We start from the raw sequence: 19,145 nt of genomic DNA on the forward strand, positions 1-19,145 counted from the left end.
GGTTGCAATTATATAGGCTAGGTCACAGTAACAAACATAAGTATAATAATGTATAGTAGGAGAAATAATAAAATTAGATCAGCTTTCTAATCATTTTGTAGATTATTTAAGAAAATAAAAAAGCATCAAAGTGAATGACAATTCTGTGTTCAACTTACAAAACTAGGCTCTTTGTTCAAGCAGGCTTCTACAAATTCCTTAAGGGGTTTGCAGTAGTTTCCTTCCAGTGTCGGTGGGTTGTTCTTTGGAATGAGGAATAAGACCTTCATGGGGTGAAGTTCAGAGTGAGGTGGCTCCCCTTTAGCAAGCTCGATCGCGGTTATCCCTAGTGACCACATGTCTGCCTAGAACACAGAGAACATACAAAAAAGGTTGGTACCAAAAAACGTAATATTAATGTTTATTTTACTGTATTCCCCAATGTCTTTTTTCACAGAGTAACTTTACCTGTCAGAACCTTTGGTAAAAGATCAGATGCCTGAGAGTGTGTCAGTGCAAGTTAGAAATTATATTAGACTAAGCACAGTAAATTATTGTTCTCAAGGATTCAAGGACTACTCCGCAGTTTCCACTAATTTAGAAAGGGGGGCAAATACGTTTAATCAGTGGCTAAGGATGAATGGGCAGATGCTGAGACTCACCCCATCCCCCCTCAACAAAACATGAATAGCTGTTATCACTTATCTCCACATATATCTTTGTGCAAACCACAATATCCTGTTCAGTGAGCTGAAGTGACAAAACGCCCAAATTTAAAAGCCTGTGAGTATACACTGAAACCTAACGGCAGCTCAAACAATTTCAAAATATGTAAAGCGTTCAACTTCATATAATTCGTAAACGTCCACAAAGAAAAAATGATGAGACAGTGCCTCATGATACACAGTTGAACAAAAGCCACATATACAGTGCCTTGTTGTGTTACAACTTGAAATCTTTATGCATTTAAATGGGATTTTTCTCTTCTGATCTACAGTGTATCCAGAAAGTATTCACAGCGCTTCACTTTTTCCACATTTTGTTATGTTACAGCCTTATTCCAAAATTAATTTAATTATTTTCCTCAAAATTCTACAAACAATACCCCATAATGACTACGTGAAAGAAGTTTGTTTGAAATCTTTGCAAATGTATTAAATGAGCACAATGGCCTCCATCATCCGTAAATGGAAGAAGTTTGGAACCACCAGGACTCTTCCTAGAGCCGGCCGCCCGGCCACTTGGGAGGTGACCAAGAACCCGATGGTCACTATGACAGAGCTCCAGCGTGTCTCTGTGAAGAGAGGAGAACCTTCCAGAAGACCAACCATCTCTGCAGCACTCCACCAATCAGGCCTGTATGGTAGAGTGGCCAGACGGAAGCCACTCCTCAGTAAAAGGCACATGACAGCCCGCCTGGAGTTTGCCAAAAGGCACCTGAAGGACTCTCAGACCATGAGAAACAAAATTCTCTGGTCTGATGAAACAAAGATTGAACTCTTTGGACTGAATGCCAAGCGTCAGGTCTGGAGGAAACCAGGCACCGCTCATCACCTGGCCAATACCATCCCTACAGTGAAGCATGGTGGTGGCAGCATCATGCTGTGGGGATGTTTTTCAGTGGCAGGAACTGGGAGAATAGTCAGGATCGAGGGAAAGATGAATGCAGCAATGTACAGAGACATCCTTGCTGAAAACCTGCTCCAGAGCGCTCTGGACATCCAACTGGGGCGAAGGTTCATCTTCCAACAGGACAACGACCCTAAGCACACAGCCAAGATAACAAAGGAGTGGCTACAGGACAACTCTGTAAATGTCGAGTGGCCCAGCCAGAGCCCAGACTTGAACCTGATTGAACATCTCTGGAGAGATCTGAAAATGGCTGTGCACCGACACTCCCCATCCAACCTGATGGAGCTTGAGAGGTCCTGCAAAGATGAATGGGAGAAACTGCTCAAAATAAGGTGTGCCAAGCTTGTAGCATCAAACTCAAAAAGACTTGAGGCTGTAATCAAGTGCTTCAACAAAGTATTGAACAAAGGCTGTGAATACTTATATACAGGTGCTTCTTTTGTTTTTTATTTTTAATAAATTTGCAAAGATTTCAAACAAACTTCTTTCATGTTGTCATTATGGGGTATTGTTTGTAGAATTTTGAGAAAAATAATTAATTTAATGCATTTTGGAATAAGGCTGTAACATAACAAAATGTGGAAAAAGTGAAGCGCTGAATACTTTCTGGATGCACTGTGTTTTACCTAAATGCAAAGTGTTATGTTTAGTGCAAACCCAACACAGCACATCATCCAAGTAATACCATCTCTACTGGGAAGCAAGGTGGTGGCAGCAGCATCATGTTATGTGGATGCTTTGCAGCACCAGGGACTGGGAAGCTTGTTGAGGTGGAGGGTAAAATGGATGGATCTAAATACAGGCAAATACTTGAGGGAAACCTGCAAAAGACCTATGACAGGGACAAAAATTCACCTTGCAGCAGCAGGACACCATTCCCACAAACACAGAGCAAAAGAGACACTGGAGTGGCTTAAAAACAATAAAGTGAATGTCCTAGATTGGCCCAGACAAAGCCTGGAATTAAATCCGATTGAAAATCTGTTTGCAAGACTTGTAGACTGCTGCCCATTAACAATCCCCATCCAACTTCAGATAACTTGAAGAATTGTGCCGAGAAAAAATGGGCAAATATTGCACAATCCAGCTGTGCAAACCTGGTAGCGTTACCCCCAATGATTCACAGATTGGTTATACCAAGTATTGACTCAGGGTTGTGAATACTTCTCTAACCAAGACATTAACGGTTTCACAATCAAAATGGTCTTGCCTCTTCAAAAGTGTTGAGTAGATTGTGTAAATCAAAGGGGGAAATATCCAATTTAAAGGCATACAAATTTTAGGTTGTAATACAACAAAATGTGGAAAAAGTCCAAGGGGGCATGGATACTTCCTACACTATATGAAATATTCTTGCCAATTTCTTCTGCTCCATAGATAAAGCTATAAATCTTTATAAAACATGCTGTTGTGTGACCTGCACACCAGCTAAAAGCTTTTGCATTAAAGCATGATAACATTATCACGTTATGCAATATAGTTTATATTTTCACTCACTGAAAACATATTTGGATCTCCCTCTTTGCCCCGAAACAATGAAAAAGGATATTCCTGAACTAGATTTATTTTTTCGTGGTTCAGAGGTTAAGTCAGCCAGAAAATTAGGTATCATGCGTGGGTCTATAATTATATATAAATTTAATGGAGTTTCAAGGTCTTCACTGTGGCCTACATTATTGCCTTCTTTATTACCTTTTTTAGTGTCCTATTTTGCTCATTTAGAGCCATGATTCTAAAAAATACTGAGAAAGAGGTTTCCATTTTGGTTTTTCAACCAGGACACATGAGATTAACCAAAAGTGAGACAAACCGCTTCATTTCGATTTATTTTTAAACAGGTTACCCTCAACCCTTTTCACTATTAGGGAAACCCAATATGCTTATATTGGTTATTTATTTAAACAATATGCTATGATTCATCACATCAGATGAAAGTTAGGAATTTCTTTTATATACATAGGTCAAAATATTTAGAATGAAAAGCAGAGTCGATAAATTGGTTCAATGAATGAAAAAACATAACTATAGTTAAACTCATAGGTTAATACAGTTTATTTATTAAAACAAAAAAAAGACGCTGCCTATATATTGTTCCTTGGCTATATAACACACTCTCTGGCCCTCAAGAGGAATCTATTTTGTGCTGTGATGCAGAAAGTAATAAATAGTGGAGTCTTTTCTTTCCTAATCTCCATCCCAAAGCTGGTTTGAGATCAACATCCCAACCTGGAAACTCCCTGGGATTTTGGGAGGTTGTGCCCTTACTGCTATTTTAAAGTGTTTAGTTTAGACTTTACATTTCAGAATAAAGAAGAACAAAAAAAAAAGCCCTTAAAGTAAAAAGTGTACATTTAAGTGTCGTATTGCAGTAGAATAGAACAAGTGGTACTGTCGTGTGGAGCAATGTGGTTGGCCAACCCACAGGCAGCACAATGCAGAACAGCATTGTCAGAACAGCTGGTGTCAGCTACGGCAGCTGCAAAAATAAGCAGTTAATCAGCAACGGTCCCATGAAAGACCAAGGCATTTGACCAGTATTATTGAAATAAGAGTTCTCTATGTTGAAGATGGCAGAGTGATGCACCTCTGGGTCAATAGCTTATTCAATACTCTAGATTTGACTGTGCGGTTGCATTTCTAAAATTCTGCTTGGTGTGGTACAACAACACAAAACAATGCATTTTAAAACAGTCCCATAAAATGACAGGAGTTTAATGAGCCGTGTAGAATAGTCATTTTGGGAAGGAAAGTGTGGTAGATCCACATTGGACAGGATACAAAGTGAGGCAAACCAACCTCCCGAATACACAAATACACCCAGTGAAGAAAAGGCCCTCATTCTTAAGCTCTGTGTAGAATTGATTATGGCTTAAAAGACCAGTGGAGGAAACAAGTCCTATCCCAATAGATAGAGAGAACTAGTACTCGGGCAATAGTTTTCAATTTTTTTAGTTCGTTTTTCAACTTGAATGTGAACTAGGAAAAGGTCTAGAGGGGAGAGGGAAAAAAAAAACATACCTTCGAGTCATAAGCAGACTGCTTTATTACTTCAGGGGCCATCCAGAAAGGAGTGCCAACAAACGTGTTGCGCTTGATCTGTGTGTCCGTTAGCTGTCCTGCCACACCAAAGTCCGCCAGTTTAACATCCCCTTGTTCCGACAGTAAGACATTGGCAGCTGTGAAACAAGCAACAGCAGAGAAGTCTTTCAGTTCCTGAAAAGACTGAATCCGTCACAGTAATGTAAGTCTCTGGAGAATTCTGAAGGCATCAATGGAAAGGCACGTAAATTAAGTTATTAACAGTTAGACATGCAGTTGTGGGTCGTCATCTTATATCAACAGTAAGAAACTAAATTTTACTACATACATCTTTGTTGCCTCACGTGTGGCTGCAAGATTATTATCTGTTTAGCAATTTTAGAGCATCAATAACTGGTCACAGTACGCCCCTTAAGTTAAAAATAATAGGAAAAGAAGATAAATTAAACTAACTCAGTGGAAGCAAGAGATGTTATTTATTTTTTTCAGGTCCTCTGCTGACTTGGATCAAAATCGGACTACATATAGGCTTGGTGGTCTCGACCTTGGACATCAGTTTATACAATTTGAACAAAGTAGGGAAAAAGTCGAAGCACTGGCCCAGACAGTGACTGAAAACTGAATTAGGCAAAGTAAAAAATTCATACAACTGTATATGTCCTGTCCTAAAAACGAAAAATCGATAACTACTTACTCTTTAAAATACACTGAGTTACCTTATTTTTTATAGAGAGATGATGTTCTATAAATGTGAAATATTGTATCCATGCAAACTGCAATTTATTAAAGCCAAAATGTCCCACTTAATACTGTACCCATAGGCATGTCTTAGACACAGCTGTTACAAATATTCAGCCAAGCATGTGGTGTACAAGTCTGACTCGTACACAGAGAACACAGAGAAGGGGAGAAATGCAAAAACAAAACAGAAAAGCTGCCTGTTACAAACACTGCCCAAGGCAGTGTTTGGATATCAGAAATAGGATGTGAAATGTTAGTTCTGTGACTTTCCAACCAGAGCACCTGTTGCATAAAATAATGTTGCAATGGAAATCTAGAAACAATTGAATTATGACAAGAGGAGGAATGTTCAGGGAAATAAAGAGGCTAGTTTACTTCTTTAGTCTAACAAGTCATTTGTTCCTCTTGTTTGTTAAACGTGGGAAGTGCTAAAAACCACAAACAGAGAAGGCAGGCCCGAAGCCTGACAACTGCATAATGATCTCATAGGCCTCTCTCTGTGACCCCAATCAGGAAATGTTACAAAGCCAAAGAAACCTATAGGAGTGAGAGCACTTTGTCTGTTTTCCCCACGTCAGCAATCTGTTCTCGTGTCAAGAAAAGCTAACATTCAATTTAGCCTGACACTAGTCAAGTAAGTCTGTTGTTCAGCACTCTCTCTTAGCAACACAGACTGTAATATGGTTAACAATTATGTATAATGTGTAATTGTGCATGTGATGAAGTGTGATAGTCTTCTTCCTGTGAACGCCAGCTTCTTGATGGTTATTTCAGCAGGACAGCAGGAAGCATTATTTCAATGAGCTATGTTATGATTCCCAAACTAAAGAAATGGAAGTTCATTTTATCATGGGCATGGATGAAAAAAAAAAAAAAAGCCTATATCCCCCGAGGTAGCTATGTACTCTAGAAACAGCCTAACTCCCCTGCCAACTGCAGCTTTTAAAGCACAAACAAGACCAGTTAGGGGCATCTAATGGGGGGGCAAGAAGAGAAACCTGACCTTAAACATTATAATAGAACATACTTCACAAGTGACGAAGCATGGATCATCTAAAATCATAAAGAATGTATTCATCTTGTCTATTGTAATAAAAATGTCACGTTTAATGCACCAAGCTTCTCAGGAGACAATTTGGAAATTATTTTGAATGAGGCTCAATAAGAGGGGCCCAAGTGGCTGTGATACTCTCATATACAGAGAATTTTCCCAGAGGGATTTATACAGCTGCAGAGGTACCTCATTCACAGCAACAACAAAAAAAAAAAAGACACTGACACTTGGTAAAGGAAGCAAGATCATATAGTGAAAATACAGCTTTCAATTTCCACAAAAGGACATGGATGAAAATGTATGGATTTTGGATAAACAGTTTTTACCCATATTATTCAATACAAAACACATGCCACTTATCACCAGCCAGTGACACTGTATCATTACTGTTAAAGGGAAGCAATTTGCTTTTAAGAGCTTACCTTTGATGTCTCTGTGGATTTTCTTTTCTGAATGTAGGTATTCAAGTCCTTTCAATATTTCTCTGAGAATTGTGGCAATCTGGGTTTCATCCAAGGGCCCCGGCTCCAACTAAAAATAAATAAATAAGAGAACACAAGATACAAATTGCTCTGGAGTCCAAGGATAGGTGGACTGATGGCTAGCGAGAGCAAGTTCAATAAATTCATTATGAGGCTCCTTTGACTGTAACTAGGACATTTCCCATAAAATAAAGTGACTGCATTCAATAATTTAAAACCTAAACAATGAGAAACCCAAGTTGAAAATACATCGATTCTGTAAATGGAGTGAAAGAAAGCCATAGGTTAACAGGCTGTTTATCTGGTGAAGAATCACTGCTACTCTGAAACCCATTAATGAACAGATATTTAGCATATACAATTTCAACATTGAGTAATCATACTTCACAAAGAGTTAGCAGCAGTGTTAAAGTTGGTATGTGGTTGTAGTTATTTTCTCATTCTATACAATGTAGCAGATTTACACTGACAGATGTATGTACCTATATTTGCAGCATTTAACACCTGAGATTATTCACAAATGTCTCTGATTTGATTTCACTGAATTATACATAACTGCATTTGTGTAAAACAACATATTGCTCTTCTTCTCAGAGGTATCTGCTTGGCACTGAACAACTGGAAAGCTGACAAACTTATTTTACAGGGATTAACTTGTTGAAAGCTTAGTTTCTCCCTGCATTGTTGAGTGCAAAATGGTGTGTGTTCCTGAGGCACTCTGGATAAAATAAGACTCCTAAAAGAACTCACCAGATCAAGGGCTGATCCTCCACCTAAATATTCCATAATTATCCATAATTTTGTATCCTGAAAAAGAATAAGGCACAGCAAAATTAGAATTTAGTCCCTCCTGAACTGCAAACAAGTATGTGAAGTTTACTACAGCACAGTGAAGACATTAAATATCTTCCTTTCACAATGCTCACACTACACCTGTCTAGGGTCTTATACATATATAAGAAATTATTAATATTTGTGCATTTCTTCACATGGCTGAAACACTTCTCTCCTGAAAAATGACATTCAGAATTAATACAAATGCTTTCTAGTACAAAACACATCAACAGTGCACTTGTTCCCTATTATTCTATACAACATATTGTAAGTGCATTTGTAGCAAGATAACAAAAATAACCCATAGGGTGTGTTTTCATTTAATCAGTTTTGGATTTTGTAAATTAAATACATATAGCAGCACACAAATGAGCCATACAAAATCTTTTTCCCCCTCTGATGAAATGCATTTTAAACGCATTCTCATATATAATAAAAGCTTTAGTCAAGGTTTCCAAGAACCCTCCATCGTACCCACAGGAGCCAATCACACAAATCTGCTATTCATCTTGCAACCAATGGAGAGATACAAAAATAGGTCACTTAAGGCATTTAACCCAGTTAACTAAACATTGAAACATGAATGACATCCATTAATGCATTGTGTAAAATAAAGATTCTATCATACAATATTATAGGTTTAAGTATCTACAGAGTTAAGCTTTTCATATTTATTACATAATAAAAATAATATGGGATTCCCCTACATAAGTGCAGTATGCATTTATAAATAAATAAGCTCCATAGCAATCTTTTATAAGGCTTCATGGAGCAAAAAAAACTGATATGATGCTGTCAGCCATATGAAGCACCTCTGTCCTGGGACAACCTTGAGAGGTTGCAATTGTGTGGTCATGCATTCGATCGGAGCAGAAGGAATTTTCAGTTCCATTTAGGACGTGTTACTCAGACGGCTTTACAAATCATAAGATTAACTACACTCACATCCTGCAAGTAGCCCCTTTAGTTGATTATTTAAACTGGATGAAATGTGAAGCCTTTGGTCAAGCACTAATTCATGCTGGCATTTCAAAGAGGCCACTTTTTACGATAGATATTCTCAGATGACACAAAGCAAGACCAGTTGACAGCCATCAGCACAGCCCTCGATAAAAGCCAGGATCCTGTGGTCACTCTTAATCCAAGTAGGGCTGACTGCCGTACTGCACGTAACCCAAAACACAAGTGGATATGGAGCGTAACTAATGGCTACATCACACTGAGCCATTTGTTTCAGTGGCGTGTTATTTTCAGGGGTCTTCGGCAGCAGCGAAAACAGCAAAAAAGTCTGCAGAGTGTTAGGCAGCGAGGACAGAGAAATATCATTAGACTTCTTTGTTCTACGTTGTCAAGTACAATAAGGCAGGGGAATTGAGACATGAGGATGAAAATGGGTTGCACCGAACGTTCCATATATAGAGTGTTAATGTCACCTCAGAGCAGGACAACCATTTAAAACCAGAGCAGGCACCTTTAGAAGGCTTACACACGAGTACAGAGGACACCAGAAATTGATCTATCACCCACTATGCCCTACTGGCACTGGTAACCCATATGGCCTGGCAATTCATTAATCTTGGGTAATGCAACCTTGGCAAGTAGTGGGTGCACACACTGCCATAGGGGCAATACAAGTATCACACCTTAAATGAGTTAATGAGTTTCAATTCTGTCCAAACTATAATGGAGAGAACTGATGAGGTTAGAAAATGAACCTTACCATTGTTCGGTACGTTCAGAGAATAACCTGTGGGTTTTTAATATTTCCCTTTCCTGTCACCCACTCCAGAAACAGAATGGCAAGCCACTCCACCCACCCATGTGTAGTGCAGAACAGACAGCATACCTATATTTTTGAGGGTTGGTGGACAACAGTTCATACCTGATTTTGTTTTTCATCAGAAAAAAAAACATTATTTAAGATGTACTGTGAAGCAGATACACTTACCCTGTGAAGCTGTAATGAGTAGGCTACTACACGTGACTCTGGTGAAGTCTGGTGAACTTTTGGTCCACTAAGCTAATTGCTATTTGTACTGATCATTGCTTGGGTAATAATATTTTTTAGGTTGAGTTGACCTTTCCTTCTAGGGTTCAATCTGCACATCACAGCACAATTGACCCCAATTCACTGAAGGGATTGTATTGCTCTCAAACGTTACCCATGCTGGTGACACAGGAAGGTATTTTAGAGAGGTTTTCATTAATTCAACTAACTACCCATAGAAAAACAAACATGGAAATGCAATCAAGACCGATACACTCACTATGCCTGTAGAGAAAAGTAATCCTGAACCGCATTGGGGGTGGGGGGGAGGAACACGCCTAACAAACAAAAAAAACAGTAAGACAAATAAAAATCTTAGTTGCACAGGTTGTTGCCTGTAGCACTAGTGATTACAGGCAGAATCTAGAAGTTGGCATCTGTGATATTGCAAAAAATGTAAACACTCTTTTTTCTAAATAGGCTTATCTTTTCACAAGGGCTAACAATTAGACTTCTGCATGATGCAAACATATCTGGAGGCTGTACTTGTGATAGAAAAGCTGTATGAAAGATTCACAACATTAATGTAGGGTTCTTTTCTCCATTCTGCATACTATCAACAGAATTTAAACTATTATGCTTTCAGCTATTCAGGCTAGGATGGCAAACAGGCAATGCACAACATTAAGATTTAAGGCTTCCAAGGAAAGATTATCATGCTGTACAATACACCATGCATTCCTCAAAGGGAGATATGGTCACTTGGACTGTCCTGGGTCACAAATCACAAATACTGTCCACACCTATGGAGGTGGCGACTGCCTGTACTGAGCTCCTTCCAGTCTTTAGCCACTTGACAGTAGATGTAAGAGGGGCTCAAACAAGGGCTCTTACAGTCAAATGGGTTAAATGAACAACCCGAGGGAGAAACAATTTAGTTTAAGAGGCTAATGTTGTATGATGTCCTACTTCTAAGCTCCACAATGCACAAGCGAACAAGTGTGCTGAGAAAGGTTAAGCTGCACAGATTGCAATACTGAAAAATACAATACCACATTTAAAGAACTGTTCAGAAATATTGGGGTTTGGCTTTTGCAGGAAGTATTGATTGTTTTTATTTAAATATGATTTTATAATCTCAAACACAAGGTTCTAGACTAGGAGACAGAGAACGACCCATAAAAGGTAAATCGAACTCAAGAGATACCTAGCAATGCTAGTTCTCATCTCAGTACAACGTCAGGGGTAGTCAATAGGCGGCCCGTGGGCCAAATGAGGACCGCCAGACACTTTTGACTGGACCGCGAGAATAAATTTAATTAACTTTTTATATGTTACATCTTTAACAAATTAAAATGAAATTTTAATACTAATATATCAATTTATTTAAACATTTTATTTTTGTACTTTGTCAAATGAATGTACTAATTATAAGCAACTAGGTATATTCATTGTGTGTGTGTGTGTGTGTGTGTGTGTGTGTGTGTTGGAAAGGGTCATTTCAAGGTGTGACCCCCACCCCACCCCTTGACTATACCTTGACCAAGAAATTTGGACCCTGACACAAAATAATTGACTACCCCTGATCTACTGAATGCCTGGAGTAACGCTTACCTTTACACATCACATTTTAACTTTTTCTCTTGCCACACTGTAGATCTGTTGCATGTAATATTAAAGCTGTCCCTCCCAGAGCAGATGTTTTGGTTTAAGCCATGCTGCAAACTGCTTCTGCTTAACAGGATTGGAAAGCCTGAGTCTAAGGCTTTGTGGCATGAAGAAACACCTGCTACCCAACAGACAGACACGCAAACCGTACCTATAATATAACCTCTGTCTGAAATAGAACAGAAAGCATAACGTTATTACCACAGACAAAGCTAGGCTAATAATTAATCATACTTTGTGTTTTTCAAAGCAAACTAACCCAGCTAAAAGGCAGCATCCACTATGGACCTGGTGATGTGCACCTCTACCCTTTCGATATTATTCATAATTCATTATGATAGTAGGATTACATACACCCGATTCATATTTCAGTCGGCTCTACTGTACAAATTCAGCATCTTTATTGAAAGCGATGGCGTGAGAAAGTAAATTCTCAACCAATGTGAGGGGGCCTATTTGTGCAGAAACACTGTGGTGGCGGTTAAAATAAGGGTTTTCATTACGGGTGTCTTTGAAAGGGTTGTAGGCAGGTTTTAATTAAAGGTAAAAAATGCACCTGCAAAACTGAAGTTCATCACCACCCAAGGTATACAAGGGCAGTCCAGGACAGAGATTTCAGGGGTAAATTATGTGATGTGATCCACAAATGATTCAGGTCATTTGGGAATAAATTCAGTCACAGAGGTTAATTTGAGAAGTCATTATTGTTTCAGTAATAATGACTTCCAAAACTGTCCTTCCAAAACCCTAGCGGTATTAGGTATTAGATATAGGCACAACTGGCTTAGCAAGCCCTGCATGATTTTAATGAAAGGTATGCCATTTCAACGTTTTTTTTTTTTCTTTATCCTTTACATCAGAATATCAAATATTTACTGACCCACATAGTCTGTTTAAACAAACACATTCAGTGGGTTTTTTACCCTGTAAAATACAACGCAGCAAACAAAACACTGACTTCCTACTCTGTCACAGACTGGGGAACTTACCAAGAGAGACATTAACAAACTATAACAAGACTCACCAAAAAGGAAAGAAAAAAGCACATTCTGAAGCTGTGTCATAAACAGGAATATTTTTTTTCCTAGTGCTGCAGGTTGTTGCGAGCCGATTGATTTACCTGGATGAATACATTTTTTTTTTTTTTTTTTTTTAAGTATGCAGTGCAGGGTGTAGCTGCTGAGAATACCAAGATCTACATTGTCAGCATTCCCTGTAATTCCAGAGGAAACACGGTAATCACTTCTGCAGAGGAAAAGTAAGGGTTGTCAAGAACTGAGGCTTGTTACTGCACAACAGTGATTAACAAGTAGGGACCTTGAACAGAGAGAGTCAGACCATGCTGCCCTTCTGGCTTCAACAGTTAATCAAGCAAAATGAAGATGGCACGGTTAAACAACAGCATTAAAGGATGCACTCTGTCCACAAATGCTCACTGTCCAAATACAAGTTCATGTAAAGTTGAGAGAGTGCTTCGGAAGAGAATGAGACAATGCCGGATAAATGTCCCAATGCCTCCCTATAAATGTTACCTTTGCCACTGGATTACATTCAGTTTTCATTCATTCAAGGTTATTCAATGTAGGCGCAGAGGAGTATTTCCCACAGTTCAATTTCTCCAATGTTACCTCATGAACTCTTCCATCTTCAGTTTCAAAGCGCAGCATCTCTAACATTTAGAAGCCCGAGAGAAGCAACAAAGTGCTCATTTCACTCGCCTGAGGGCTTGTCTTTAAACACACCCGGCTTTAAGAATAGGAAAGATAAACATCTGAGCACTCTCTGGGACATTCATCCCTCCATAAAATGCAGGAAACATATTTTATGGTGTCAAAAATGGCTTAAATAAAAAAATAATACCATTTAAAACAAACCAGTATTAAATGTACAGAAAATTGCTTAAGGAAGACATGTTATTCTGTGAACTTTATCCCAAAGATACAACTGTTCTGTAATGTTAATTTAAAAAATTTAACATAAGAACAAAAATTGGACAAGAATGAAATCTGGTTCTCTGATAAAACAGCAAGTTGAATACATCTCAGTGCTCACACCAACAGGTTACCAAGCAGTAAAGTTATAAAAAAAAAAAAAAAAAAAAAAAAAAAAAAAAAGGGGATAAATTACTAGATGCATTCTCAAGTAGGCCTAGATTAACCTTAGTAATTCTCAAATAGGAAGGAAGGGGCAAAAGCAAAAAGACAATTTGCAGTCACATTATCATGTAAAATCTCAGGTCTTTCACATGAGATCCTGGACTGAAAAGCAGCTAAGGTTACAAATGCATCCTGCAGAAGTTTCATCTTCCATTTCAAGAGACACAATCACAAGAAAAGCACATCATAATTCAGTGCAGTGCATAATGACATTTTACAATAAAGGCCTTTACACACTGGATCCGATGATGCACCCGATTTTTACTTGAGAGAGGAAAAAAACTAAAAAAAAGTGTGCATTGCTATCTCACCTAACACACTGAGTCTGTAATTGTGGTACGATGGTGCTGCATCAATTTTGGAACCGAAACGAGTTTGATTCAACGCACGTTAAAAATTGCATTGACCAATTAAAAATGACAGGAAGATGTGGATTGATGCACTTTGTGTCTTTCATAGCTCTGGAAAAACTTATCATCTGAGTGTCTAACCACGAAGAACTAAGCAAATAAAGACTACAAGGGCATATAGAAGAAAGGCAATATATGGAAAGCTATCACGGAGGAGGTGGGCATGCATTGATAAAGTCTGGTTAAGCACAGATAAACAACAAAAAATAGACATTATTTACAAAGATTTGCACTTTCAAATAAATGTTGCATCATGCACTCTGCTTTTGTGTCTTTGGAGAGGTGTCGTTTTTGTGCAATGTTTTTTTTTTTTGTTTGTTTTTACACCATTGTAGTTGAGGAGGTCAAGAAACCACGGCGTAGCTTTGCGAGACCAATACCAGTTAAAGAAGCAGTAAAAGCTATGCATCCTGCTGCGGGTTTAACAGATCCATTGCGCAATGTCCTTCACAGACAACTTTTGTGTTGATGTATCGGATCCAGCGTGCAACGGCCTTAAGACCATATTGCCCACCCTCTAGTCACAGCATTACACAGCAGAATGCTGTTACAGCTATAGGAAACCTACCTTGAGATAAGATCCGTAGTACTTGGTTACATAGGGGCTATCACACTGGCTCAGTACAGTGATTTCCTGCTGAATGTCTTCTATTTCGTCCTCTGCTTCTTCCAGGTCAATTATTTTTATAGCCACAACTTTCTGAGTCCGATTGTCAATGCCTTTAAATACCTCTCCAAAGGAGCCTTTGCCAATCTTCTCCAGTTTGGTAAACAGTTCCTCAGGGTCTGCTTTTGAATTCTGTGGTGGGGAGGAGAAACAAACACAAACAATTTCTAAAGATGCTTTGATAATGCCAAATGAGTGATACAATAAGAAAGAAAATATGCAAATATTAAAGTGAGATCCCTACAAAATGTTACAGGCTACAGGAACCTAGTTTGGTTTACACATTAATTATTAGGTCTTAATAGGGAAAGCCATATTCTTTCATCACTGTCTAGTCCTAGGACACATTTAGCTTTAGCTCTGCAAGAGTGCCACTAATTCATTTGACCTTTTTCAGCAAGTACAGTACACAGTACTGCACAGTAGTTTGTGCAAATAATATTCAAAAAACATCACAGATTTGAATATGTAAACAAGAACACGTCTTTTCAGATTCAAGATTAATGTTAAACGACAGCGAAATGTAATGCTTCATTCGCCGACGATGGAAAATAAACCATCTGTGAAGGCCCTAGAGCACATTATGAGCTGTGGGAGAGAACCAGTGAAAAACTGGATATCTATTCAGAACGTGCTTTGTGGTTTATGATGATTGTTGTGCCGGTTTCTGAAAGAAAGAATGAAAGACAGAAAACGCTATTCTCAGCTTGAATCTTATCGCTGTTCCTCCAAAAGCAGATTACCCAACGGGTGAAGGAGAACAGGCCGGAAGGGTTTAGTGCCATTCGCACTAGGCTGCAGCTGGCATCATGTCTACACTGGAGGCTGGGTGGGAGCCAGCGTGCAGTGGAGACTGGAGACGGGGGTTGGGGTGAGAGGCTGAGCAACAAGGTAAGTGTGTCAGGTGAGATCTGTTCGTTTGAAGAAGGAGAATTGATCAGTTCCAGACAGGTCAGGGGACAAACAATATCCGCAATTAACAAATGAAAGATCAAAATAAAATTTGCACACTCCCAAACTAAACTGCCATAAATTAATCCCCCACCCACCTCCTCCCCTCGGTTATCTGCCAGACTCACATGAAGCTTAAATTTGGCTTTTTATTCTGCTTATTTGAAAATGTCACCCTGTTCCGACTTGTACTTTGCAGCAGGCAAGTGTTACACAAATCATAACAGCGCCGATAAAAGTGCATTAAACTCCAAGAACCTTACAGACCCAAGTCAGGTCTGTTCAGCAGCTCTTTTGTGACATGATCAGTACAGCGCTGTATAAAATATTCAGAGCCACCCTCTTGGCCCATTTTATTTTTTTCTTCAAGACTGATGTCAATATAAATACTTAAAAGCACACTCTCGGTCAATTTTGATTATTTTTTCATGTTGTATTTCATTATTTAGTTCCAACTTAAACCAAGTTTATCTTATCCAACGTTGCCTACTCAACCGCTGTTTTCCAGAGAGCAGGAAGCAGAACTGCAGTTTCCCACCAATGCACCAACCTTCTACAATTAGCCAGGAGATCCCAGCAAATTGAAGTTGACTAGGTAATGAATTTATAGGGAGAGGTCATTATATCCTCACTGCCTTACTGAGGTTGCTGCTGATCTTAAAGAGTTCAGTTTGAGATGCAATAATGCTTCAGTAGCAGAAAAATCACAAGGGACATAACAGGCATTATATTTCAGCCGCAGGAGGAAACAACTGGGACGCTAGCAGAAGCAACGTCACTGAAATCCTGCCTCACTTGTTCTTCCCGTTTAACATTATGCTACTGACCTTTATCATCTACAACACATATGAGGAGCCCTACGGTGGCAGGAGCTGGATGGTTAGTGGGACACCGGTCACGTTCATAAAGTGCAGTCTGCAGAGGGTGTCATTTGACTACTGAATCTATTACTACTTCTACTAGAGGCAAAAGTCTCTAACCTGCCCATCTTCTTTGAAATTCTTTTAAAACCACAGTTCATGGGTGTGAAAATGATGAACACATGGCCGAGTGGAGGGGGTGTTGCAGACAATGTGGGCGGGGAACTGGAGGAGGTGACAGGGGACAAGGCCACCTTGTTCTTCAGACTGATAGCTGAAGAGAGCAGGGGAATGCAGCCACCATCAGCGCTCTCTACTGTTTATCTAAAGACAACCTAGTTTGTGTACACAAATAATCGAGACTTCACCCTATGCCTTTTTGCACATGTGGTCAATCGTTGGCTAACAAGGCCACTCAAACCTATGGAGTAGAAAAAACAAACCAAACAAAAAAAAAACAGATTACATTTTTAAAGATCTGCTGTATTAGTTCTGGTGACACTTTTTTAGCCAAATCAAAATGTTATCAATGTTAATCAACTTCTGTTTATTTCCAGATATTGTTAATAATAATAGTCATTGCCAATATGCATTAATACGCTCTAAACTTTGGCACCGTGAAGTTACATGATAGTCATTCCATCAGGCAAATCTGTTATCATTTATTTAAAGCACATTTGCTTTACACACAGTCACACACTTGGGAATATGACCCATGCCTGCATCTGACATCGCACTCTAAAGCACAGAGCTCTGATGCGAGAAATCTCTCTGAGGTGGGTCTCTTATAGGCCATATGGGCATGACAAGATTAGGAATACTAAAGACAGGGATTGGCCCATCATGCTGAGCCATTTTCCAATCCTTTCCTTTACAAAAACTACACACCAGTATAAGGGCTTTGCCACTAAATATCGTAACATTGAACCCGCAACAGTTTTATGTTCAGCATCTTAAATCATGGATGTGGTAGAGATTAAACAAATATTAATAGAAGCTTAAAAAAAAAAAAAAAAAAAAAATGACCTGCACTATGCTTGTCAAAACCTTCTTCAAACAGGACAACATTCCCATCTTTGCTGCAGGGGGGTTTTAATCAAGCATGTGGTAAGCGATTTGAATGCTAGAATGAAAGGCAATGAACAGAGTTTTCATTGCATCACTTATGGGACCGGAGTCAATGCCAACTCTATAAATTGCCTGCTGATGTTGAACAGCTTGACATACAGACCCCGTTCAGACTTATTAGGCCAGCCCTGGGCTGCCTCAAATTTAGTGCTACTTTTTTTAGAGACCCCGTTCCATTTGCGGTTTTAGGAGACCTAAGTGTGTTCACGTATGCGGGCGAAAAGGAGGCCTAAACGAAATGCACGCCGGGAATTAAACAAATCTGCTCAAACAAACCAGTTATGCATGACATTAGGTCTGCTTACAGGTGTATGAGATGTATTTATAAACACAACTTAAACTTGATATATATATATATATATATATATATATATAGGCTATTGTTCAGTTCTATATTTTCTTTGAAAGTAATCTTAACCCTTTGCAGCCGAAAGTTTCTAATATAATTTCAAAATGTGCTGGTTCAATGGGGAATCGAATTTATATATTTCCCCATTCAAATGTCTATCTTCTGTTCTGCAAGTCTAAAAATGCTGTTTTACAATTCACCCGAAAGCGAAGCACATTTAGTAGAACATCTAGATTAAATCACAAGAAATCAAATACATTAGTTATCAATGGCTTTTGGAGATTTATAAATCTGAAAATGTCTATTACATACATACACACACATACAGTACATATAACCTATTACAGTATTAGTACTTCTAAAGTGTCTGTCTCTTCGGTGCTGTCTGCTGCAGGTCGATCTGTCCCAGAAAAACGTGCAACCTTTTCTCTGTACTCTACTGCATTTGTCGTCATTTTTAAAGTCTGATCGTCGCATTTTTATTTTCCTTTTAACTTGGTTGGGGGAGTGATTGATACCCATCGAAAGAAGCCTTCTGTGATCACTTGTATTTATATCCTCATAGACAGCAGCGCTCATACACTTCCTTCGGTTTGTTTTTTAACTTTATCTTCCATCTACATTGTAAACAGTGCTTTAATTTCTGAATCATCCCAGTTACCTCCAAAGCCGGCATTTGTGATTGTACTCAGCTCAATATAATTGCATTTAGGATTGCATAGTAAACAGCTGGTCTCGTTTTAAAATGCATTGATTTGAATGAAAACCTGCTTTGGTTACATTTATATCATTTTAAAGCAAAATGTGGATAAGTGAATAAAGTTACCTGGTCCCATTCACAATTTCACAATGCAATTTTCAGGTGTAAAATGCATACTGTTAAATTTCAGACTTCAATCATACTTAGTACAAGAAAAAACAATAGTTTACCAGCTACACACTTATTTTAATTAATTATAACTCATTACTTAGCCTATACTTTTTTAATATATACATAAAGATGTGAACTAGTGAAATGCATCTGTACATGTAAGGCTATAGATCAATATGACATTCAAACAATATAGAGAAAATACTGTTTGTCTTGTGAAGTTGTGTAAGCTTTTTTGGTGCCTGTGTTTACGTCTGCGTTGGCGAGAAGTGGCATCTCCTTTGAATCAGACAAGGGAGTCTCTGGGGACGTGGCTTGAGTTTCGTCACGCACTGAC

General features: G+C 38.7%; 1 protein-coding gene across 1 annotated transcript in view; it reads right to left on the minus strand.

The window, feature by feature from the left end:
* The window catches only part of LOC136751274 (serine/threonine-protein kinase 24), a 40,926-nt gene that overhangs the window by 8,349 nt on the left and 13,432 nt on the right, over positions 1-19,145 (minus strand). The window contains exons 2-6 of the mRNA XM_066706740.1: positions 14,551-14,781; positions 7,678-7,734; positions 6,868-6,976; positions 4,630-4,787; positions 159-344 (exon numbers count right to left, since the gene is read on the minus strand). Coding sequence (XP_066562837.1) covers positions 159-344; positions 4,630-4,787; positions 6,868-6,976; positions 7,678-7,734; positions 14,551-14,781 — 741 coding nt within the window. The remainder of the gene's footprint in view (positions 1-158; positions 345-4,629; positions 4,788-6,867; positions 6,977-7,677; positions 7,735-14,550; positions 14,782-19,145) is intronic.

This window comes from Amia ocellicauda, chromosome 6, assembly GCF_036373705.1.
Source record: "Amia ocellicauda isolate fAmiCal2 chromosome 6, fAmiCal2.hap1, whole genome shotgun sequence".
Classification (NCBI taxonomy): Eukaryota; Metazoa; Chordata; class Actinopteri; order Amiiformes; family Amiidae; genus Amia; species Amia ocellicauda.